At 39.8% G+C, this 25,697-nt stretch overlaps 1 protein-coding gene across 1 annotated transcript; it reads left to right on the top strand.

The window, feature by feature from the left end:
* The first annotated feature begins 3,219 nt into the window (after positions 1-3,219).
* Positions 3,220-25,379, top strand: LOC113406154 (collectrin-like). The gene is made up of 6 exons (XM_026649134.1): positions 3,220-3,286; positions 3,686-3,744; positions 10,949-11,034; positions 19,004-19,120; positions 21,172-21,366; positions 25,223-25,379. Exons 1-6 carry the CDS (start codon positions 3,220-3,222, stop codon positions 25,377-25,379), a joined length of 681 nt encoding a protein of 226 aa, XP_026504919.1.
* The last annotated feature ends 318 nt before the right edge of the window (positions 25,380-25,697 follow it).

Genomic DNA, 25,697 nt, shown 5'->3' with positions numbered 1-25,697 from the left:
CTGACTGAAGCTTCACATTTCATAACTTGTCTATGTGAAAGGAATATGATCTGTAATTTATGGTATGTGGTCTTGTTTCTTTTGTGAGAGTGGAAAGAGGTCCTTTGGGCAAGGCCATCCTTTCGGCCACATTATTCCTTATCATGGAATAAAGTAGTGGAAACTTTTAAAATACACCACAATAGAGGCTCAAATTACATGAATAACCCAATTAAAAAACACAGGAAGAAGACCAAAAAAGTGCCACCATGGCTAAACAACAGAGTAAAAGAAGAGGTAAGAGGCAAAAAGGCATCCTTTAAAAATTGGAAGTTAAATCCTACTGAGGAAAATAGAAAGGAGCAGTTCAAGTGTAAAAGTATAATTAGGCAGGCCTAAAAAGAATTTGATAATTTTTGAGTCTTTGGCTAGTTGCTTATCAGCATGAAATATTTTAAGTAGGGCTGTCAATTAATAACAGTCAATGCATGCGATTAATGCAAAACAAATTAACTAGATTAAAAGAAATAGTCGTGATTAATTGCAGTTTTAATTGCACTGTTAAACAATAGTAGAATACCAATTTAAATATATTATAAATATTTTTGGATGTTTTTCTACATTTTCAAATACATTGATTTCAATTACAACATAGAATACAAAGTGTACTGTGCTTACTTTATATTATTATTTTTAATTACAAATATTTGCATTATAAAAAAGATAAAAGAAATAGTATTTATTTTTCAGTTCACCTCATATAAGTACTATAGTGCAATCTCTTTATCATGAAAGTGAAACTTACAAGTATAGATTTTTTTAACCTAACTGCACTGAAAAACAAAACAACGTAAAACTTTAACGCCTACAAGTCCACTCAGTCCTACCACTTGTTCAGCCAATCGCTAAGACAAACAAGTTTGTTTATATTTACGGGAGCTAATGCTGCCCACTTCTTATTTACAATGTCACCTGAAAGTGAGAACAGGTGTTTGCGTAGCACTGTTGTAGCCACCATTGCAAGATATTTACGTACCAGATATGGTAAATATTTGTATGTCCCTTCATGCTTCAACAAACTGATAAATTAAACAGTGATAAGTCACCAGAACCAAGCGGTACTCACCCAAAAATTTTGAAGGAACTCACATATGAAATTGCAGAACTATTAAGTGTGGTATGTAACCTATTATTTAAATCAGCTTCTGCATCAGATGACAGGCAGATAGCTAAAATGACACCAATTCTTAAAAAAGGCTCCAGGGGCAATCCTGGAAATTACAGGCTGGCAAGCCTAACTTCTGTACCAGGCAAATTGGTTGAAACTATAGTAAAGAACAGAATTATTCGGACACATAGATGAACATGAATTGTTGGGGAAGAGTCAACACGGCTTTTGTAAAGGGAAATCATGCCTCACCAATCTATTAGAATTATTTGAGGGGGTCAACAAACGTGGACAAGGATGATCCAGGGGATATAGTATAGTTGGACTTTCAGACAGCCTTTGACAAGGTCCCTCACCAAAGGCTCTTAACCAAAGTAAGCAGTCATGGGATAAGATGGAAGGTCATTTAATTGATCAGTAACTGGTTAAATCACAGGAAACAAAGGGTAGGAATAAATGGTCAGTTTTCAGAATAGTGAGAGGTAAATAGTGGTGTCTCCCAGGGATCTGTACTGGGACCAGTGCTGTTCAACATATTCATAAATGATCAAGAAAAAGGGGTAAACAGTGAGGTGGCAAAATTTGCAGATGATACAAAATTACTCAAGATAGTTAAGTCCAAAGCAGACCTCAAAGAGTTACAAAGGGATCTCACAAAACTGGGTGACTGGGCAACAAAATGGCAGATGAAATTCAGTATTGATAAATGCAAAGTAATGCACACTGGAAAATGTAATCCAGAGCTAAACGAGCTGTTCCAACTCAAGAAAGAGATTTTGGAGTCATTGTGGATAGTTCTCTGAAAACATTTGCTCAACATGCAGTGGCAGTCAAAAAAGCTAACAGGATGTGAGGAACCATTAGGAAAGGAATAGATAATAATACAGAAAATATGTCACTATATTAATCCATGGTACGCCCATATCTTGAATACTGCATGCAGTTCTGGTTGCCTCATCTCAAAAAAGATATATTAGAATTGGAAAAGGTACCGAGAAGGGCAACAAAAATGATTGAGGGTCTGAAACAGCTTCCATGTGAGGAGAGATTCAAAAGGCTGGAACTTTTCAGCTTGGAAAGGAGATACTAAGGTGGGATATGATAGAGTTCCATAAAATTGTGAATGGTGTGGAAAAAGTGAATAAGGAAATGTTATTCACCCCTTCACGTAACAGAAGAACCATGAGTCTCCCAATGAAATTAATAGGCAGCAGGTTTAAAACAACAAAAAGATGTACTTCTTCACACAATACAGAGTCAACCCAGTGAACTCATTGCCAGAGGATGTTGTGAAGGTCAAAAATATAATGGGGTTCAAAAAAGAACTAAAGTTCATGGAGGATAGGTCCTTCAATGGCTATTAGTCAAGATGGTCAGGGATGCAACCCCATGCTGTGGGTGTCTCTAGCCTCTGACTGCTAGAAGCTGGGAGTTGATCACTAGATGATTGCCTGTTCTGTCCATTCCTTCTGAAGCACTTGGCATTGACCACTGTCAGAAGACAGGATATTGGGCTAGATGGCCCATTGGTCTGATCCAGTATGGCTGTTCTTATGTTTATCTTAAGGCCATTTGTCAGGCAAATCGAACCTTCTAGCTAAACTTGGTTGCAGTTTCCCTCAGAACTTGTCAACATTGCACAATGGCAGCACAATGCAACTTCACATCCTATGAGTGACAGCACATCACACAGCTACTAGACTGCAGGTTGGCTTTGAATTAAGTACCTTATGATCTCAGACCTTTTTGGTATATGTTGGAGATCAAGACCAAAAAGACCAGAAAGTATAGCTATGGCTAGCATATGAAGTTTTCTAATTGTTTTAAGAAATAACTTGGAGGAAGAAAATTAAATGTGTCTTATCTCTTTCTTTGCTAAAGAGAAAAAAGCAAATAGAAAATGGTTCTTTCCAATTACAGTTTTAGCTAAAATAATGCGGTTAATTATTAAACCTTTTACTTAGTTGCTCATTTTTTCTGCTGATGCTTTAATCCTGGGTCACAGAAAGTTTAAGACTGCTTTACTGTGGTGCCTTTTTTTCTTTTTGCCACAAGTTTTCCACTCTGAAAGGATGTTAGGGGTTTTGCTGCTTGCGTTCTCCTTGGTTACCATTGTTCATTCTGAGGTCTGCAGGCCAGGTAAGTTTTGCAATTGAGCCTCATCCTTTATCAGTTAAATGTCTCAACTTGGTGGACACTTTCAAAGCTGGCCGCTTAGACTTATTTTTGTAACACTTCTTATAGAGTTTGAGGGTGTTTGCTCTGAACCTTCATCTCTTTTGTGAGTTTGTGAATAGGTTGCTAAAGCCAATATTATTCTATTCTGAAGAGATCATGGTTAAAACCACATTGAGAATCCACTGTGTCCGGGCTTGTTCACACTAACAATGTCGAGGTCTCCTAATCATGTCATAAGTTAAGATACATTTAGAAGCTTTTAAGACTATGCTCTGTAATACAGTTGGAAAAGTAAATAATTTAAAAACCAATTTTCCAAGATTATTTTTATGTTTATTGCTTTCTTTTTCTTTGTGTCAGATGCACAGAATGCTTTCAAAGTACGGCTTAGTATCAAAACAGCTTTGGGAGATAATGCAGTAAGTAAAGTATCTTCATGTATTCTTTCTGACTGAATAACTGACTAAGTAGAGCTAATATATATGGTAAAATCTCTGTGGGGACAATTTGCACTGACGTCCTCACTGTAATAAACTGCCCATCAAGTCATAATTCAGGTATTAGTTTCTTGAGGTTAGGATAGCATTAGTCTAAAACAAGTGTCCTTTAAAACAGTAAGTATAAAGCATACCTCTTCATAACGAGAATGTTCCATGTACATTATTTTGGAAAGCACTTAGAGATATTGTACCTTCAATATGAACAGTGCAATGTAAAGACAAATTCTCTCTCTCCTACTTTGGCTAAAGCTGCTCTGCTTGAGAATGCTAAAAGGTAAAGGCAAGCAAGTGGTGGCAGATAAGAAGGAAAAGACTTAGATCTTCCTTAGTTTTGATTTTATTTCAGACTTTCAGATCGATGGACAGAACCCATCAATTCATTCCCAGTTTCGAATACTTACAGTATATCTATCTCCTGTATGTTACAGGGTTCAACATTGAATTAGATAGGAAATGTCTTGATCTTTTTCTTTATTGGAAGACAAGAACCCAGTTATGCTAGAAGCCTGGGAAATAAACTGCCACAGTAATATGTTGTAAAAGGTATTTGTTGCAGATACTCAAGCTCTTTTTATGACACAGGAAGCTATTCCCAAATAAAACTGAAATGTCAAATAATTTAAATCTGTGTGAGCAGGGACTTGATTGTGATAGAAAGTGCAACAGTCAGAACAAATAGGGAATAGATCCTCAGGATATATGTTAAAGTATTTGTCTTTGAAAATCAATATTTAAGTCAGCTTTCCTTGGCTAAGAAACTTTAATAAAAACAGATTAAGTTGGATTGTTTTAAAAATATATTTAAAATAACATAATCCTGCAGCAGAAAATATGATGAAATTGTACCTGATACTCACCTTGATTACAACTGTTTCCATTCTGAGCAAAGAATGAAAGTGACAGTTCACGTTTTCTCCCTTAACAATAACATCTCTCTGACTATAGTCAAATAAATATTTTTTTCAGTTACTCTACTCTTTACTATTTTACTAAGTTCTGCATCACAAAGCACCTAAGACCTGAAGCAGTAGCCCAAAGGTACCCCTTATTCTGGCTTTTGTTATAATAAAGTATTCCTCTAGTTGTTTTACGCAGAATAAACTCTAGTTTATTTCACACAGTATGAGAGGTTTGAATAAAGCTAAGACCTGCAACAATCTAATTTAGGATAATTTTTACATCAACAACCTGCTGAGAATAGTTTGTTGACACACAAAAGTATCACCAGATGGTCAATAATCGCTTCTCTGGGTGCACAATGAATGGTTACCTTTTTACAGCACTTCTAATGCCGTCTGCAAATAAATTAAATTCAAATAGATATCAATATACTCTAAAATTAATTCAGTCTTAATAATTTGGGGCACAATGCTATCTTTCCAGTTTTAACATGGAGGAGAGAGAATACAATCACATAAGTTTCAGATGGAAAATATATAGTCTCCTATTGCATCATTGATTAGATGCTCTGCTACTTAAATCTCTTTTATTCATTTTCAGATGAATGTGTAATATACAGTGATACAAGACTATAAGCAGTACTGGCACTTTAAATCTTGGATGGCAGGATCACCCATAAAGATGTATACATCCAGGGGGTTAGCATATAGGTCAGTAGAGCTAACAAATAATAGAGAATAATGTAATCAATTATTTTCACGTATTTTGTAATGGTAGCAAAGACAGACACCATTCTTTATCATGTTCAAGAATGAGACTTAATTCTTTGGTGCAGGGAACGTCATTTACTATTTTTATACAGCACCTCACACAATGGAGCCTGGACCTGGCTGGCCTGTTGGTGCTACTGTAATATACATATGATAGTATTAATACTTTTACTTTCTTTAGTTCAGATCATTATAGGTTACTACTGAGTTTCCTAAACTGTGTTGTCTGGACCAGTGGCTCTCAACCTTTCCAGACTACTATACCCCTTTCAGGAGTCTGATTTGTCTTGCATACCCCAAGTTTCACCTCACTTAAAAACTACTTGCTTACAAAATCAGACATAAAAATACAAGTGTCACAGCACACTATTACTGAAAAATTGATTACTTTCTCATTTTTGCCATATAATTAAAAATAAATCAATTGGAATATAAATATTGTACTTACATTTCAGTGTATAGTATATAGAACAGTATAAACAACTCGTATGAAATTTTAGTTTGTACTGACTTCAGTAGTGCTTTTTATGTAGCCTGTTGTAAAACTAGGCAAATATCTAGATGAGTTGCTGTACCCCCTTGGAAAACGTCTCTGTACCCCCAGGGGTACATGTACCTCTGGTTGAAAAACACTGGTCTAGACCATTGGTGATCCCGAGAGCCTCTGATCACATGGTACTGTATATCCTCTTTATTTCTAGCTACTAAATCACACTAAAGGGGAGCTGAAAATACAATAAATGCTTTACTAATATTTCTTTTCCATGTAAGCAATTGCTGTAACTCACACACAGATGTTATTTCATCACCAATGGAGGGAATGTGATCCATGTGATCACACAGTGAAAGGGAGGTGATCTGCAAGATAATCCATTAAAATGGTTTTAACATGATGAAATAATCTGAGAACTCTGGCAGTACTCGAATCCTTTTGATGACTGTCAGTCACATAGATATTTAGAGTGGTAGAGTTAAATTAATAGGACCATATTGACCATGGTGTAAATAAATATAATATGTGTTAAAGTCAATGATTGTTGTGCTTTCTTATGTCTAGGCTCAGTTTGACCCATAGAGTCAGACTGCTAAAGCATCACACTGCCTTCTGAATGCTAGATCTGTCTGTATAACTCTGCTACTTTAGAGAATATAGAAGATGGTATGTGTAATAGCTCTCTGATCAGCACAGAACCTGTAGTTTTAAATATTGCAGTTTTGTTTCACTGATAGTCTGCTATTGCTTTCTGAATTGCAAGTGAAGTGTTCAGAATATCTCTTGTACAAAGCAGTGCAATATGTGCATAAATAGTATGTAAACAAACCAAATTTGTACTCAGCTATTTAAAGATAAATGTATTTGGTAATGCTGCACTGCGTCTATTACCTATATTAGCATGCAATAGAGCTTACATAGTCATCTATTTTCAAGGCATCTCATGTGGATGTCTTGAGAGCTGGGCAAATAGGTATAATGATGAATATAACAGGGATTTTTTTCCTCTTGAAGCTGTCCTGAAAAAATGCAATAGTGTGTGGTGAGTCAATCAGTAATTCCATGAACAAATGAGAGGAAGATCTTTTCTTTTAGCACTGTAAACAGTGCTGTGTTGTTTGAATACGGATGTCCTTAAAATGATGAAAAATAGGTGTATGGTCCTCATCTACATTCAGTGTTCTTTTATACTATATCTTTTATTTTTATGTCTCAGTCTTTTTGTTGTTGCTGTCTCACATCTTCATCAGTTCTGTAGGAAGAAAGTTTAGGTCTCGGGAGAGAGTCCTTTGTTCAGACTACCATTTTGTCGTTCTATGTTCCTATATTGGCACGTATCACCACAGTATGTTAACACCATTCTTGTTTCCTAGACCAGCGGCTCTCAACCTTTCCAGACTACTGTACCCCTTTCAGGAGTCTGATTTGTCTTGCATACCCCCACGTTTCACTTCACTTAAAAACTACTTGCTTACAAAATCAGACATGTGCAGTAATAATCTGCAGTGTATTTGATGCTTTTTGTAACCAGGCTATAGTCAGTGCGAAAGTCTCAAGTGCGCTGCATCAGCCTACTCCAAGGGATGTGTGTGGTGAGTGTTAAGATTGTCATTCCCAAGGCATGTCTAGACCAGCAGGACTTGTGTAAGTGTATGGAATCCCAGTGAGGCCTTTTGAAAATACTAGCAGACATGCTCTTAACCATGTTCCGACCCTGCCTCTTTGTTTACCACTCTCAACTAGGTATTGCTGGCCCTCAGTTGCTGCTTATATCCCTTTTAGAAAATGCCATGAATGCCCATAGGACCCAAAACACCTTTTCAGTGACTAGTCCATGCAAGTTTGTCAGTGTTCTGGCCTCAACCACTAAAACATCCAGTGAGAAGCATTATTAGAATGTCAGGGTTAGAAGGGACCTCAGGAGGTCATCTTAGTCCAACCCTCTGCTCAAAGCAGGACCAATCCCCAGATAGATTTTTGCCCCAGATCCCTAATGGCCCCCTCAAGGATTGAACTCTCAACCCTGGGTTTAGTAGGCCAATGCTCAAACCACTGAGCTATCCCTCTGCTAAGTAATGGAAGCTCCTGACCGATCATACACTGAAGGCAAAGCAGTATTTCCAGAGCAGATTCTGAAAGCTGCTTTTCAGGGATGTTACGTTCACCACATTGGTCTGCTATTACTCCTACGAAGATCTGTTATCCTGTACGGAGTTGTGAATGAAAATATATAGAAGTGTTGTGTCATGCTAGTATATTTCTCTGTCTGCATATAGAAAACCTTTGTGAAATCCTGGCCCCATTGAAGTAAATAGCAAACCTCCCACTACATACCTCCCAACAGTCCTAGGTTTCCTGGGATTGTCCCACTTTGACCCCGAAACCTCCTGTCATGGATACAGTGGCTCCTGTCCCAAGGGGCTGCCTGGGCCCAGCTCCCCACTCCAGGCATTGCGACCTGAGTCCTGGCACACAGGGTCACACTGCTGTTCAGGTTCAGCTTGCCTGCCTCCCTGGTGAGGGGCAGCATGGCACCTGTCACAGTGCCACTCAAATTTGGCATGGCTACTACCCCATTAGAGTGCAGGGAGCCAGGTCCAGACCTGTGGGACAGGAGCCGCTGCTGTGGGGTGAGTCCAGGGTAGGCTTGTTCTGCAACTCTCCAAGCCTCCCCCCCGCACTGGGGGCAGCACTCAACTCCCTCCAGCCAGGGCCTCCCACTCCCCAGGGCAGCACCTGACACCCCCTCCTGGGGCAAGACCTGTCCAACACCATTGGAAACGCTGGGAGGTATGCCATTGAATGTAATGGGGCTAGGATTTCACCCACTGTCTAGAAATGTACTTGTGGTTACTTTGTGGCTATATTGAAATGTAAAATAACATGCCCAGTGGTTAAAATATGTTTTCCTTTAGCTGAATATCCTAATCTGTCCTAACATTTTCTTTGCTTTAACTTTAATTCTGCAATCCTTTCCAACAGGGCCGCCCGGGGTGGGGGGCAAGTGGGGCAATTTGCCCCGGGCCCCACAGGGGCCCCCACGAGAATATAGTATTCTATAGTATTGCAATTTTTTTTATGGAAGGGGCCCCTGAAAATTGCTTTGCCCCGGGCCCCCTGAATACTCTGAGCAGCCCTGCTTTCCAAGTGCAGTTATGATCAGCAAATTGACTATGTAAAATGACATCTTCTTACTCAGAGTTAATTTTTACTACTTTTTACCCTTTACCACTGTTTAGCCAATACATCCATGGAAGGGTTAGCTGAATTCTTTTCTGTCTGACACACAATCAATAATTAATAAAGAAGGCTCAGATTCACAGCCGGTGTAAGTTGGGCATAGTTCCATGGAAGTCAGTGGAGGTATGCCGCTTTACACAAGCTGAGAATCTGGCCCTACGTTCCAGTTGCAGAATCTTTATAACCTGTTGATACTTTGTGAATAAAAATAACACAGCTTGACTTTCAGATCTTAGAATAGATACGCAGAAATGGGCAGTTAGAGGAAAAAATCGTTGTACTAGCAAACTGAATAAATACAATATGAAGTTATTTAGGAATAATAAACATGGACCCACACAATTTTTTTTTACAAAGTAATTTTGCGAAGTTTAACTGCACTTTAAGCCTCTTCGTTCTATAGTTTCAATGAACGTTGTTACAATTATTGCTTAATATGCACTCAGAGATAGGAATTTTTTAGAAGCTTTCAGTTTTTAGCTCTTAGAACACTAATGATGTTAAGTGCAGTTTTCTGTCAGGTGTCAAGACAATGGGTTAAACTCAGCCCTTACGTAAGCAGGTGCAACTCCATTCAACTTAATTTAGAATTATACCTACCTATGAGAGCATATATATACTTATCCTGATATTTGGAAAACTGTATGTACAGATAGTAATGTATTCATTGTAAAAGAGGTATAGACAATGGTCCTTCATTTCTATGTCACTATCTAGCCTTGGTCTGTTTTCACTGAAAGTTGCTACTGTCTGATTACTGTTCAATAGCCTGTGTGAAATGAGTTGTTTTCATGATGTACAGATGTCCATATCTCAGAAACCAGCATCACAACTAGCACTTCTTCCCCAAACTTAACCAAGGTGCCTGTGCCCTGTACTGTTCAGACCACCTCTAGGAATGACAGTGAAGTCTACTCTCTCTGCCTGTTCAGGCCAAGGACAGAATGGGCATGGAGTGTAGACTTCACTTTTGTTCATAGAGGTGATCTGACCAGAATAGGTTCCAGGCACCTTGGTGGAGTTTGGGGAAGCTTCTACTGGTATTCCTAGTCTTTGGCCTGGTCTACACTAGGACTTTAATTCGGATTTAGCTGCCTTAATCCGAATTAACCTTTCACCCGTCCACACTACAGAGCCAGTTAATTCGAATTAAAGGGCCCTTTAAATCGATTTCTGTACTCCACCTCGACGAACGGAGTAGAGCCTAAATCGATTTTGTTAATTCGAATTAGGCTTAGTGTGGACGCACACCACCGAATTACTGTGTTTAAGTTAATGGGGTAGTGTGGCCGCACACCACCGAATTAATGTGGTTTAAAACCGAATTAAGGTGCTTAGTGTGGCCGCGCACAATCGAATTTATACAACCTGTTTCCCAAATTCGAATTATCTAAATTCGGATTAATCCTGTAGTGTAGACATACCCTTAGATAAAGAGTAAAATTAGATCTCTAGTGCTGTCAGCCTGGCAACTTTCGTAAGCATTCAGTCCATTCAGTTTTTTGAAAAGTTATAAAGTTCTGTGTATTGTACTTTCTGACAAGCCCTATAAAAATCCTTTATGCACAACAAACAGTATTCAAGAAGTTATTTTCATAACATTATCAGGAAGGTTTATTTCTTTTTGAATGATAGACTGTTTCAGGGTCAGTGCTCCATGCAACCCCCCTCCCTGCCGGTACTAGTGCTAGAACTGTTAATTTTCTATCTTTCTTTACAGTATGCCTGGGATGCAAGTGAAGAATATCTGTTCAAGGCAATGGTGGCTTTTGCAATGAGAAGATATTCCAACAAAGAAACAACTCAGTAAGTGCATACTTAGTCCTCCGCAGCATGGGGCAGGGGTCGCTTGCTGGAGGATTCTCTGCGACTTGAAGTCTTTAAATCATGATTTGGGGACTTCAACAGCTGAGTCAAGGGAGAGAATTATTCCAAGAGTGGGTGGGTCAGCTTTTGTGGCCTGCATCATGCGGGAGGTCAGACTAGATGATCATAATGGTCCCTTCTGACCTTAAAGTCTATGAGTGAGTCTATAATATACATGTTTACAATATTGCTTATGATGGAACCTATTTTGACATAGAGAAGTTATAGAAATAAACACTATGTAGAACCAGCATACTGCAATGCCATTATTATTATTATTTTGCCATTCTAATATGTGCTAGGCGGTTTATGATCTCTGCCCCAAGCAGTGTACAATCTATGGGCCAAATTCTCTGTTGCCGTAAATTAGTTAGTTGGCTTCAGTGGAGCTGCACCTATTAAACCAGCAGAGAATTTGGCCTTAAATGTAACATGACACCATAAGTGAAGGTTCTGAACAGCCAAGAGTTGGAGGAAGGGGAAAGAAAGAACAAGGGTGACAGCAATGAGAAATGCAGTGTTATTTCTCAGGTAGGCATGATGATAGAGGCTCAGTTCCCTTTTTTGTCGTTGGTTACCTATGCTCCCCTTTGCATCTCATAGACAAGATGGCAGAAAGGCCAGCATGCAAGAAGACACAGAGATGCTTGTGAGAAAAGAAGACAAGAGTGATATACAATGACACACTTATCAGAATTTGGAGGGTTATCTGTCCCTAAGAGTACAACTTCCCAATTACCTTACACTCTATCAGGAAAAAGCTTCAGATTTCACACTTCAGGGCATAAGCTGATTACCAGCTGGAGTCAGGAGAAAATCTCCCCCATGTTATTGAGTATTATAACTTCCTCTCAAATTTCTGGTATTGGCTACTGTCATAAGACAGGCTATTAGACTAGATAGGTCTTTGGTCAGTGTCAGTATGGCAGTTCCTATGTCTTTAATATGCTCACCTCCTCCTTAGAGATGAAAACAATATAAAGATATTTTAGTATCCTATATTTTTTTTGTTTATGAATATAAACAGAAATGTCTGCAGTTCTAGTACATTACTGAGACCAGGCTTTAGATTTACTTTTAAGAAAAGCTGGCCCTGGCTGGCACTGAGTCTGATGAAGCGTTTTCCATATTTGCAAAGAGATTAGCTAATCTGAGTCATATGATATCTGATTGCAGCTACAGTACTGGGTTTTAAATAGAACAACTCCCATCCATAATTGAGATGTTGGTTCATTACAATTTCATTCTGATTTGTAAGAAGCTGTCCTTTAAGCTAGAGAGCCATATCTGGTATGTACCACCATTGCTTTCCTCAGGTTCCACAGGAACAAGTCAGGTGACAGCATGCTTCTGTTATTTTACATCATTGCAAACAACATGAATGCTACTCAGAGCAAATGAGTTGAAGTAAACAAATCATTAAAAGTGACCTGTAAAGCTTTTTCAGGATTGTTCGCTTTTCTAGCTTATGAGACTTATGGTCCATGAAGATTCACTTCTTACTTATTTTTGATACAAACCCTGTTTTCATAATTTTTTTCTTCAAATGTGGCAATTTCATCCACCTGGGGAAAAAACAAGGGAGAGGCATTTAAGCTCCACCCCCTGCTGACATCACTGCTAGTTGCATGCCATGCTAATAGCAATAAAAATAATAGTAAGTTGACTTGGAAGCAGAAAAATTATGATGCTGATACCAAATGGGCTTAAGTTTTTATCTGCCTTGGGAATTTACAGAACCTACTGCTCAAATAGAATCATAGATGTGTAGGACTGGAAGTGACATTGATAGGTCTTCTAGTCCAGTCCTCTGTACTCAAGGCAGTACTAAGTATTATCTGGAGTCTTGACCATCCCTGAGAGATGTTTGTTTAACCTGCTCTTAAAAATCTCCAATGACGGAGATTCCAGAACCTCCCTAGGCAATTTATTCCAGTGCTTAACCACCCTGACAGTTAGGAAGTTTTTCCTGATGTCCAACCTAAACTGCCCTTGCTTCAATTTAAGCCCACTGCTTCTTGTCCTACCCTCAAAGGTTAAGAAGAACAATTTTTCTCCCTCCTCCTTGTAACAGCCTTTTATGTACTTGAAAACTGTTACCGTGTCTCCCCTCAGGCTTCTTCCAGACTAAGCAAACCCAATTTTTTCAATCTTCCCTCATAGGTCACATTTTCTAGACTTTTAATCATTTTTGTTGCTCTTCTCTGGACTTTCTCCAATTTGTCCAAATCTTTCCTGAAATATGGCAGCCAGAACTGAGCACAGTACTCCAGTTGAGGCCTAATCAGCGCATAGCAGAGTGGAAGAATTACTTCTTATATTTTGCATACAACGTTCCTGCTAATACATCTCAGAATGATGTTTTCTTTTTTTGCAACAGTGTTACACTGTTGACTCATATTTAGCTTGTGATCCAATATGACCCTCAGATCTCTTTCCACAGTACTCCTTCCTAGGCAGCTGTTTCCCATTTTGTATGTGTGCAACTGATTGTTCCTTCCTAAGTGGAGTACTTTGCATTGTCCTTATTGGATTTCATCCTATTTACTTCAGACCATTTCTCCAGTTTGTTCAGATCATTGTGCAATGTAATCCTATCCTCCAAAGCACTTGCAAGCCTTCCCAGCTTGGTATCATCCGCAAACATTATAAGTGTACCCTCTATGCCATTATCTAAATCATTGATGAAGATATTGAACAGAACTGGACCCAGAACTGATCCCTGCGGGACCCCACTGAATATGCCCTTCTAGCTTGTCTGTAGGGAAATACTGTGACAGTTTCTCCTTTCACTTAGGCCAGTTTGACACCAAAATAATTCCCCTTGTGGAAAAAAATCTTTTCCATAGACATTTTTAAATCTACCTATCAGTTTTAATACAGAATTGAATTTCTGCTATGGAGTCCTATTGATTAATTTATATACTTGGTAGAACAGTTGTCATTCTCTATTAAATTCCATATTCACTTCAATTAAGTTATTGCTCATTTATACCATTGTAGGTGAAAAAAAGAATCAAGGCCCACAGAAAGTATTATAATCTATACTTTCGTGTCAGGACTTCAGCTGGCTCCAGGTGTGGCCTCCTAGCAATCCAATGAACTTGGCTGGGCCCAATAAAACCCTCACTAAGTGACTGTGCTCCCTTTTTGGACAGAAGGGCCAACAGATCACCATTTAAGCCTTGTAGCAACAATAGCACAGTGGCTGCACAATGTGTTCCACGCCCGCAGCTGTGCCACACCTGCTTCCTGCACCAGCCCTTGCTCCAAACCTTGTCTGCTCTGCTCCAGTCCTTGTCCCTCCATTCCTCAGAACTGGCCCCGACCATTGTCTTATCTCCTGACCACCTCCCCAGTTTTACCTTTTGCTTCTGTTTTGGCTCTGGCCATTGACCTGTCTCCTGACCATACCTCCAACTCTGTCCCTTGGTTCTGCTCCAACCACTAGGCCAGGCTCTTGTTCCGATCACTAGGTCGTACTGCCGACCCCCCGGTGTGTGCCATTTTGTGCCAGTGTTGTTGCTTGCTTGGAGGTGAGGTTTTGTGTGTCATTGGAAAAGGAATAATTCTTTGGTGCTACATTGTTAAAGGAGAATCAATGTACTGTAATGTGTCATATTAGACCAATTAAAATGTTGTGTTGAAGTTACAGAATGTTTCCACTTTCTTTATCGGGTAGGGTTCTTTTAATATAGCAATGTAACTTTTGTGCCAGTAAATTATATGATTAGATAACCTGTTTAAATTCCATTTTACAGTTTCAGTGATTTTACTGGCAAAATGTCAATGAATTTTCATTAGGGGTTGTAGAAGATTCACCATGAGTCACTCAGTATCATAAAAAGAAAAACTAGCTGATTACCATTGAGGCATGTTATGGTCTAGATTTAAACAAATATGAGACATTGTACACAATTGATCAAAGATTTATGAAATCACAGGAACAGAGAATGATTGAAGGATTACGTTTTTGCATGAAGGTCCAAATCCATGTTCCCCTTGCAAGTATATTGGCTGTGCACAGAGGGGGGTGATCTGGGAGGGGAAAGAATCATTGCTACAAGGTCACTGAGCAGCATGAGAGATGCTACATAGCTCCTACAGCAGTTTCAGGGCTTCATTAACTCTCCAACCTGATTCGTACTCTTCAAGGACATGAGAGATGAATAGTGAGTGGATCAGCATAGTCAGAACACCCTACCTGCTAGGATTCAAAGTGACCCCTTGCTAGACTCTTGGAGGAGGGATAAAAGGATTTTCTTCACTACGGTGACCAACTTTTGGCATAGGAAATGGCAATAGGCCAGCAGTAGGTGCCCATTTCTGCCCCTAGTAGGTTATTATTAAGCCCTGTTTAGACTTTACTTTATGTCAGGATGTCTGAGCAGGTTCCCATTAAATTCAAATTTCAATCTAAAATTTATTAAACTAGAATTTTAAAACTAAGCCACTGATTTGTGCTTAACACTTTAAAGACATATTAAATTGACAAAGTTGTGTGAGACAGAAAAATCACGCTACCCATTTGAGTATTCTATAATAATAGAATGTTTATTGAAAAGTTTAACTTTTCCAACAGAGGCACAAATCCTTGATTTCCTTCTCAATAGGGCCTTGTAATTCACTTTGAAATATAGACATTACTGAACTACATAAACCAACCTTTGATCGCGCAGTGTTAAAAATTGATCCTCTGTAATTTGTGTTGGTAACCCTGGTTTCCCTAATCTGTGACTTGTTTGAAATAATATTCATCTCTTTTGTGTTGGAGACAAGTTAATCTTTAGCACATAAAGAATGTGAGAACATTTACTTTCAATCAAATAGCAGAATCAGTTGTTGCTGTATCTTTTATCACACCTATATTTAAATATCTGCAGTATGTTTCATTGACCTGCCACACAAAACCAAACTTTGTTCTCTATCTTCCACACAAGGATCACATCCGTATTTAAAATATTTTGACTATTTGGAAATGGAATTACAAGTGTTCGTGTGATCTCAGATTTGAACTGATTATGTCAAGATGAGTATTTTGGCCCTGCTGGTTACTCTTCACAGAAAAATCCTCATAGTGTCCAGAAGGTTCTGCGGGGGGGGGGGGGGGAGAAGGGTCTGCTGCCTTGAAAATGTCAGAGCAAGGGGCTCAGAAGAACCCAAATTCTGTGGTTCTCCTATGATCCAGTAGAGGACAGGGTCTGCACAGAAGCTCTGTGCCTCTGCACTGCCTTTTGGCTCCCTGCCCCTTTCTTGTATTCCCTGACAATCCGGTAACTCCCCCAGAAGAGAAGTTACTTCGCCCCCTGACTAAGAAACTTACAAGTTTTTGTCCTTTCTGCTCACTGATCTGGAGGAAACTATGACTTAGATTGTAAGCACTTAGGGCAGGGCATGTCTTTTGTTCTGTGTCTGTGCAGTGCCTAGCACAATGGGGTCCTGGTCCATGACTAAGGCTCTTAGGTGCTACAAGAATACACATAATAATAATTTATTGTCGTATATTTAAAAAAAAAAACACTGGTGAGATTTGCCAGTGCACATACTGTGGGTCCTAAGAGCTGGTCCAGTATGTCATTCTAACATTAAGATTCATCTATCATCTCCGTGGCAAAATATTGACACTTGCTAACTATTTCTAACACAGAAGGCAGTTTTATTGTAACTTTACCTTAATAAAATGTTGCAATTAATAAAAAAATATTCACATCATAACATATGTTTACAAATTTACATCATGGTAATTTACATAATGAAGGCAAGTTTTTCAGTCTGAACAGATTCTGACTGTTAGCTACATATAATGTTACAGCACAGTATGAATTATCACACGTGGGAATGGGAAATGGTATATATAAGAGTATGATAACCATGCTGTGAAAAGATATGTGAACTGGTATGTGTTGCACTGTAGTCCATCTTGGTATTTACTCAGCCTACTTGAAACTCCCATGAACAACAGCTTCATTCTTTTCAAAGCCTAGAAGGATTTGCTACTCTCAGATTCTGATGATGAAGAGTGGCAGTGGAGCCAAGTTCTGGATGATTATAATCATGCAAGGATTTTATACATAACAGGGAGCTCAAAGGAAGTAAAATGTACCTGTTTTCATGAGTCTTGCTGCTCAACTATTAAAAATATTAATAATTGCATTTGCCTATTAATGAAATAAATAGAGATGGAAATCATTTAATTATTTTTCTGATCAGCCAGCAGATGTCACTATGAACATTTACAGTACTCTGTTGTGGGTAGCTGTTTGCAGAAGGAAATATATCCCACTAGAAAACCAGAGGGGAAGAAATGTTAAAACTTGTTTTTTAAGAAGGATGGGCTAAGCCATAAAAATGAGGAGGAACCAATGGCAAAATAATAATAAATACTGGGCATTATAATTACTGCATACATGGCCATAGGGATTCACTCCACATGAGGGCTGGTAGTGCCATCCTCCCAGTGGGGAACTGCCAGGGCACTTGTGTGTGGAGACTTGCCAGCGCTATGCTGAATTACTGCCGGTGTTAACCAGCCCAGGAAATTCAGTGGAAGTAAATCTGGGCCCTTACTCTTGAGTTTGATCTGCAAGTGCCACTTGCTCAGAACAGCTGCTTACACAAATGCCACCTAAAATCTGTTCAGATACTGGAGTCTCAGCAGTCTGGGGCCAGAATTTTATTTTCGGAATACAAAGTCGGCTACTATCAGATATACTTTAAATTCCTGTCGGATTTTAATCCTTCATGTATTTCTAATGGTATTTTCATTATGAATTACTGATAAGTATACGAATATCAAAAAGCTAAATTTTAAAGACATGTTCAGACTCAATTTTATGTAGCAACTCATGAAAATCTGATTGCATACAAAGCTTCCAATAACTGCTTCACATCCACTTGAATGTTTCTGTCTCTAGAACTTTAAATGTAGCTGAACATAACCTAAACACTATGGGTCAGTGCTAGAATGATTTGAGGTTTAACAGTCCCTAGTAAACTTAGCCCGTTGCCTCCACAATCCACTCAACTCCCACTACAGCAAGTGACCAGGGAGCTAGATTCATTTGCAGGGCTAGGCTGTCTTTTTCTGGCATAAACCGTCTCAGAGAGGTTCAAGGTCAAAAGTCTGTAGAGGAGGCTGCAGTCAGACAAAGAGTCCACAGCCTCCCTTCTTCCAGTGGCGGCACAGGGAACGAACACAGCCCCAGAAAGATGACTGACACTGGTTGGAAAGTGGGTATGGCCGGGGCAGCTGGCAGGTGCACTGATTCAGCACTCCCGAAGGCATCTCCTGCACCAGGAGCGCCTATGGAGTTCCAAGTGGAAATAAAATCTCTTCTTTCCACAATCCTCCCTGAGATACAAGGGACCATACTGGGGCAGGGAAGTACAATGTGCACCTCCTTATGGCAACTTTAGGGAATCTGCTCCTGATGTCATAGTCCTAGCTGTACACTATTATTAATTATTATTATTATTATTATTGCCTTAGCCCCTAGGAGTCCCAGTCTTGGACCAGGACCCCATTGTGATGGGTGCTATACAAACACAGAACAAAAATATGGTCCCTGCCCCACTAAGCTGGCCCTACATATATATATGGTTGAAAACACATTTCCTAGTGGTGAGATGACGGTGATGATATGGCTATAAAATGTTTTTAAAAATAAAATAAAGCCTCTATAAATACAGTTATTTTGTTATTGTTTTGTTACTGTATTGGAGGATAGAAAATATGACCAGTATTTCTTTCTCGTTCTTTCTTATTAGATTAACAGAAACTAATAATTTCCTTTTCTAAAAGATTTTTCTCCTTAGACTAAAACACTGCGAAATACAGTGATAACATGCATCACTTGAGTACGTACTTACTTATTTTACAATGACTTCATTTTGTTTTAAATGTTCACAGAATTTCCAATGTGCTGCTTTGCAATATGACAGAGAGGGTGTCATTTTGGTTTGTGGTCACAGACTCTGCCAGAAATGTGACAACTGTTCCTGGAAGTGAAGTAGAGGCAGCCATAAGGTAAAGTAATTGTCCCTCCCTCTGACTCTTCCTTGGCAACCAAAGATGTTTTCTTAATGTGGACCTGTGTCTCAGGCCGTATGAACTAGCACTCTGTGTTTTTTAATTACATGAATTAGTTTATAGTTAAACACAATGGGGTCTGTACTCTTCTTCCTACATGCATGTGAGATTAAAAGGCGTTATATATGGCTGAGGGAGAACAATCTCTTTGAACTCTTGTTGTAACGTGTGAGCCTTTGGGAGGTTGATTGCAACTTTGAAAGGTGTCTTTTTTTTTTTTTAACTGTGGGTTCTCATGATGTCTAGACATGATGAGCTCTGACTGTAGCCTACTGTTCAGTGTGTGTTGCACATGCCCCTCTAATGGCTGATCCACAGAGTCTGCTACAGCTCCCAGACAGGAGATTTAGTACTTTTAGTTCAAGTAACAGAGGCTCATGCTTTTAGTGCTGAATGTTCCCGTTTCATATTGCACTGTCAGCCCAAGCAAATAATCCAATGCTCACATTCTTTTTATCTTAGGTCTTTGTGGGAAGCCTGTCACTGTAGTAGATGAGCACCATTTGCACACAATACAGTGTAGCATAAGTTATCCCACTTTCCCATTAAAAATCATGCTCTAAAGCTAGAAAAACAATAATATGGAGCTGCATAGGAAGAGAAGAAAAATAGGTTATCAGACCTCAACAGTTTACGATGTGTTCACAAGGCCTTTGCAAGGGTAACTCCCATAAATAGAGTTACCCACATATGTTTCCCAAGCATCAAATGAAAAATAGACCCATTGTTTTTAAATATACTGCACTTTGTCTTTAAAAACCATGTTATCTTTGCAAAGGCGTAATACCTAATTCCTGATGAATGAGTATGCGTTCTTTTGGAAAGATTAACTTTAAGCTTCTGAGCAGATTAAACTATTTCCTACAGAGATACCCAGCAACAACTTCAGTGCATTAGTGGGCAAAGGAGGTTATTTATTCACTGAAACTTGCTAAGAGTGTTGGAATGTACCATTTTTTAATTCATTTCTGTTGTTCTTTGATACATTCGGTAGCATAAGCTGATTTACAGTAAGTCTTTTATAGGCACTGTTTGCCACAGAAATTGGATGCTGTTATAACATGTTTGGTTTTTAACTGTTGTCTCTCACCTACTAAAGAAGAGTATATGCTTTTAAAAATGTTTAAATTCCTATCAGTAGGTTAGAGATAAGAAACAAAATTCTCTACAGAATGAGAACTCCTGTGCTCAGTATTGAACTACTTTTGCTTACAGTATGCTGAATCTAAGTTGGACATGCAAAATCTATTCAGTGTTATGAATCAAAATCAACATCTGACAAGTGCAAGATTCCTCCTTTGATGATAATTATACTAATTAATAGGTATAATCAGGGCTGGCTCTGGCTTTTTCGCCGCCCCAGGCGAAAAAGCCTCCGGCCCCTGCCCCCCCCCCCCCCGGGGGGGGGGGGGCCGGGGCCCCCGGGGGGGGGGGGGGGGCCCCCGCGGGGGGCCGGCCCCCCCCCCCCCCCCCCCCCCACGGCCAGAGCGCCGGGGGCAGGGCGGCGAGCCCTGCTGTGGCCCCGCTCTCCCCGGCGGCCGCCGCGCCGCCCCCCTCCAGGTGCCGCCCCAAGCACCAGCTTGGGTGCCTGGTGCCTGGAGCCGGCCCTGGGTATAATAATAAAATTTGTTTTAGCGACAATTCCATTTGTTTTTTACATATTCCATCTCATGAGAGTCTATGCATGACCCAAAGCAGAATCAATTAGTAATATAATAAATACATAAACAGTGATAATATAAAGTCTCGTCCTTATCCCCTAAGCTTTCAAATAGTTGCATATGGGAGTCTTGTGGCTAACACCCTGCACAGGATATATAGGGATCAGTGACAATGGCTATGCAATGTATGCAGCCTAAAAACTTCATATTGAGCCACATTCAGCCCTGCCAGAGTTGTACTGCCTACATCAGGGCTATATTTTCCTCATTGTCTTTTCATTTATAAATGTGTTTATCATTTGTGTTGTGTTTTGTATTTTTTTAAAGGATGAACAGAAACAGAATCAACAGTGCTTTCCTACTGACAGACAACACGCTCCAGTTCTTGAAAATTTCCTCCACTTTATCACCACCCATTGAACCCACTGTGCCTGTCTGGGTTATTGTGTTTGGTGTTGTTCTTTGCCTCGTTGTGGCTGCAATTCTTTTCCTCGTTGTTTCAGGAATCCGGCAACGCAAAAAGTAAGCTGTGCTTTTGTTTTAACCAACTGTTAGTGAATTAAGTGAACTAGAAGTGTTAGAGTTGGATCATTCTGCAGTTCACATTGGTTACAAAGAAACAATAGCAGCCTTTTCTCCCCAGTTGAGGATATCTGTCCTTTAAAAGGGCAGGTGTTGTTATTTTGGACTGTGGAGTTGTTAACTCAAGGTAAGAATGTGATCTTGGAGGCCTTGTTAATAAAGATGATTGCTTTACAAGGAGTTTATTTGCTGCCAGCCCCCGTGCTGCAGGTAGGTCTCCTGTCAGAGATAAGGCATGTGAGAGGGGAAAAGGCTGGCAATGATTGTGGCTACTGATTTTTAAGACTGGCAGATTTAAAACACTGCTCCTGATTTGTGCAGATTCAGGAGCCACTCGCAGGGCAGACCAATGACTGAAGGGCTAGTTGACTGAAATTTTAAAAGGGCCTGATCCTGTAAGTCGGTGTATGGCCTCAGCTCCCATTCACTTCATGAGGAGTTCTAGGAGCTCAGCATCTCACATGGTCAATTCCAGATTGGACTCGCCATGAGACTAGATTATCATGGCTATGCAGTAGAGTAAGGAGTAGTTGTCTCCCCTCTCCTTACTACCCTGCTCATATTGCAGCACCAGTCATAGTGTTCAGTGCATCGTAGCCATGGCAGTCCTAGTAAGGGTTACTTACTTGATACTTGCTGCTGTGAGCCAGTGAGTTCATGGGGATAGAGAGGGAAAGGGAGTGGGTGGAGCCTTGGGTTTGACCCCCAGCTCCCATTCTGTTCCTACTTGCTGTTATTTCAGATAGTTGTACTTAAATAAGGACATCTCTAAGCTCATCTGAGACTCTCCTGCTTGATCATACAGTGAAGAGAACATCCTTTATTTGACTATGATCATCATGGACATTGATATGTTGTCACAAGCATTATGATTTCATTGCAGGCTCAAACAGGAATCGGAGATAGATTGGGAAAGTACAAACTCTTGTTGACAGCTGGATAGCTTAAACATTAGCAAATGTCCAGTGGCAAAAAAAAAAAAAAAAATTCTCACGAATAATCCAATGTAAATGGATTTATGTGTGAAGACAGATATTGCAGAGATTTCCCCAGTATAAAAATGCCTCATTTTAGGCAAAGAGGTTGAAACAACTGGGTAAAAATAACATATACTGCTAGTGTTGAGTGAACCCTATGGAGTTGGAGGTTTGGTGAGGCTTTCAAATTATTTTTTTGGATTCAGAAGACTGGTATGAATTTGTGAAACTCTTCCCCATCTAATCCCATCCCTGTTTTAAACAACAAGAACAAAACCTTGCCAATGAATGAATGCTGTTCTTGTGGTTAAGGCACTGACCTGAGATTCAGAAGATCTGGGTCCAGTTCTTAGCTCTGCCACAAACTTCCGGTGTGATCTTGGGCATCAATGAACTCCCCTGAAATCAATGGGAGTTAAACACCTAAATCCTTTTGAGGTCCTGAGCCTTAATCTCTCTGTTACCCTTACAGAAATTACCCCTTCTGTACATCTAGGATAATAATACTTCCGTATCTCATCCTCTGACTGTCTTGTCTACTTAGACTGTAAGTTCCTCAAGGCAGGGACTGTCTCATACTGTGCATGTGAGCAGTGACTAGCACAGTGGGGCCATGATCCCCATTTGGGCCTCAAGGCCCTACTGTAATACAAATTAATAATGATAATAATAAGTAATCATGATTCTCTAGTTAATGGGAAGCCTGTTCTGTAGATTAGGGACAAAAGACACACACCACCATCTCCTTCCTCCTTCTCAAAAATAAGTAGGCTGGCACAGGAGGGGTCCCTATATATGGTATATACTGTTTAATTTGTTTTATTTAGAATATTTTTCTTTTCCCTTCTCTGCTTCTTCCTCCTGTCAGCCTCTCTAAATTTGTTTTTCATCCTGCCCATTCTCTGCTCCATCTCTTGCCTTTATATTTTCATTAGATTCTTTTTCTCTCTGCTCACCTTGTCTTCTTTTCACTATCATCTTTTCTCAGCAAAACACAAACTCAGCTCATGTTTGAATTCTATCATACTTTCAAGCCAACGGTGGTTGAAGGGAGTTGAATATGAGGCAAAACAAATGTGTTTGTTCCTGTCCACTGCTGGGAGGATTTAAGGGTTACAGGGAATGTCTGGGCCACTTTGCTTCCCAAGGGAAGAGACAGGCATTTGGGACCAGATTTTCAAAGGAGCTCAGCTTGTTGGGTGTCACACTGGGAGTTGCTTCCTTTGGAGTGCTTTCAAAAATCTAGCCACCTTATAGGTGTTGAGTATTTGAAAATCTGGCTCTTTTTACTTCAATGGTCTTTGGATCAGGCCCTTACAGAGTGAGCAATGTACTGAAGTTTAGGCCCTGATTCAGTAAAGTATGTAAGCATGTGTTTAAATCCATCCCTGTTCAGGACAGCATGTAAGCATGTGTTTAACTTCAGTAGGACTTATTAAGTCTCATTGAAGTTAAGCACATGCTTCAGTGCTGTCCCAAATAAGGATGCTTTTCTCGATCAGGCCCTTGGTGAGTAACATTCAAGATCTACTGCCCCCACATACAACTCCAAGAACCATCTAGCTCTAGCTTCAGGTCCTCTCATTATAGGCTCAATTTTCCTCTCTATTGAAATCAGTGGCAGTTTGGGCACTGATCTCAGTGGGAGCTGGATCAGGCCCATACTGAACAGACTCTCTCTCCAATCCCTCATAAGCCTGGTTTCCAATGTGTTAGCTCTATCACCATGGCAGCACGTCATCTCCTTCTCTGCTAATAGACTTGTCTCATTTCCAAGCTAGGAGAGACAACCCCAGAAGCATGTCACAAGCAGGAGGACAGGAGTTTATTACCCGCTCTCATTTATTTTTAGCAGGTCTCTAAACTCCAAGTATCTCTCGCAGGCCAGTAAAGTTTTATTATTGTTAATATTACTGATGTATAAGTACTGAGTCAGGTTGTCACAATGTGTTATGGGATTGGAAGAAATACTGTAGCTAACCTGTGAGTTTCTTATCATTCTAAGTTGCTGATGCTGCAGTCTGTAAAGTACAGCAGGTTTCTTCAGCTATGAATCAGCAGGTCTCAAGGTCAAAATAAATATGGAAATTAAAGGAACTATACAGTCATTGTTGACTAAATTTGCTTACAGTTTGTCAGTTTAGATCATTTTCTTCAGCACCTATTTTATTATGGTTGGTATCAGAGTTTGAGTCTGGAAAAGTGAAAGTATGCAAGACATATTGCTATTTAATCTAGCAGCCAAAGATCCAATGGCTGGAAGTTAAAGCTAGTGAAGTTTGAACTGGACATAAGATACAAATTTAGAACAGTGGGAGAAACTTACCATTGGAATAGATTACCAAGAAATGTGGTGCATATATTCTCTAACATCTAACGTGTCTTTAAGTCAAGTTGTTGGGCTAGATGCAGGAATCATTGAGTGAAATCTATGGCCTGTATTATGCAGTAGGTCAGACTAAATGATCATGGTGCCCCCTTATAGCCTTGAAATCTATTAAGTATATGAATGTGTATTTTATTCTTTGTTTTCCTTTTCTATTTTTCACCCTCCTCCAAGCCATTTTACAGAAGGGGAAACTGAGGTCTAGAAGTTAAGTGAGGCAACAGAAGGGAGCCAGGGTGAAAGTGATATTAGAATTTACTTAGGAATTTCTGACTCCCATTCCTATCTTCAGATGAGTAGACTATGCCTCTTTGTATATAGTGTGTTGTAAACTTCTTAATAAAAGTGCATGCTAAACTATTTTTCTTATGTCCAGTCTTTGTTGAATGGTACACTTTGATTGCAGTAATGTAATTTTGTTATTCCTTTTTAGAAATAACAATGAGTCTGCAGAGACAGGAGATTTAGAAGACAAATGTGACACACCAGTGACAACAGAAAATGGGATTCCCTGTGATATACTAGATTTAAAAGCAGGCCAGATTAATGGAGTCTACGCAGCAGATGATGAACGGTTCACACCACTATGAAATGTCACAGTTTCTTTTTGGCTTCTTTGAGAGAGACTGCACTAACTCTATGTAGTCATGACTGATGAATGTCAAGCATTAAGGCAAGAAAAATATGACTTGTCAGCAGGGCCGGCTCTAGAGTTTTTGCCGCCCCAAGCACCAAAAATAAAAAAATAAAAATCCACGATCGCGATCGGCGGCAGCTCTACCGCCGCTTCAGTCTACGGCGGCAATTCGGCGGCAGGTCCTTCGCTGCGAGAGGGAGTGATGGCCCCGCCACCGAATTGCCGCCCAACGGCCGGACATGCCGCCCCCCTCTTCATTGGCCACCCCCGG

Source organism: Terrapene carolina, unplaced genomic scaffold, assembly GCF_002925995.2.
Source record: "Terrapene carolina triunguis isolate 2854851 unplaced genomic scaffold, T_m_triunguis-2.0 Scaffold23, whole genome shotgun sequence".
Taxonomy (NCBI): Eukaryota; Metazoa; Chordata; order Testudines; family Emydidae; genus Terrapene; species Terrapene triunguis.
The sequence above is the reverse complement of the archived record's forward strand: the minus strand, read 5'-3'. Positions and strand labels throughout refer to the sequence as shown.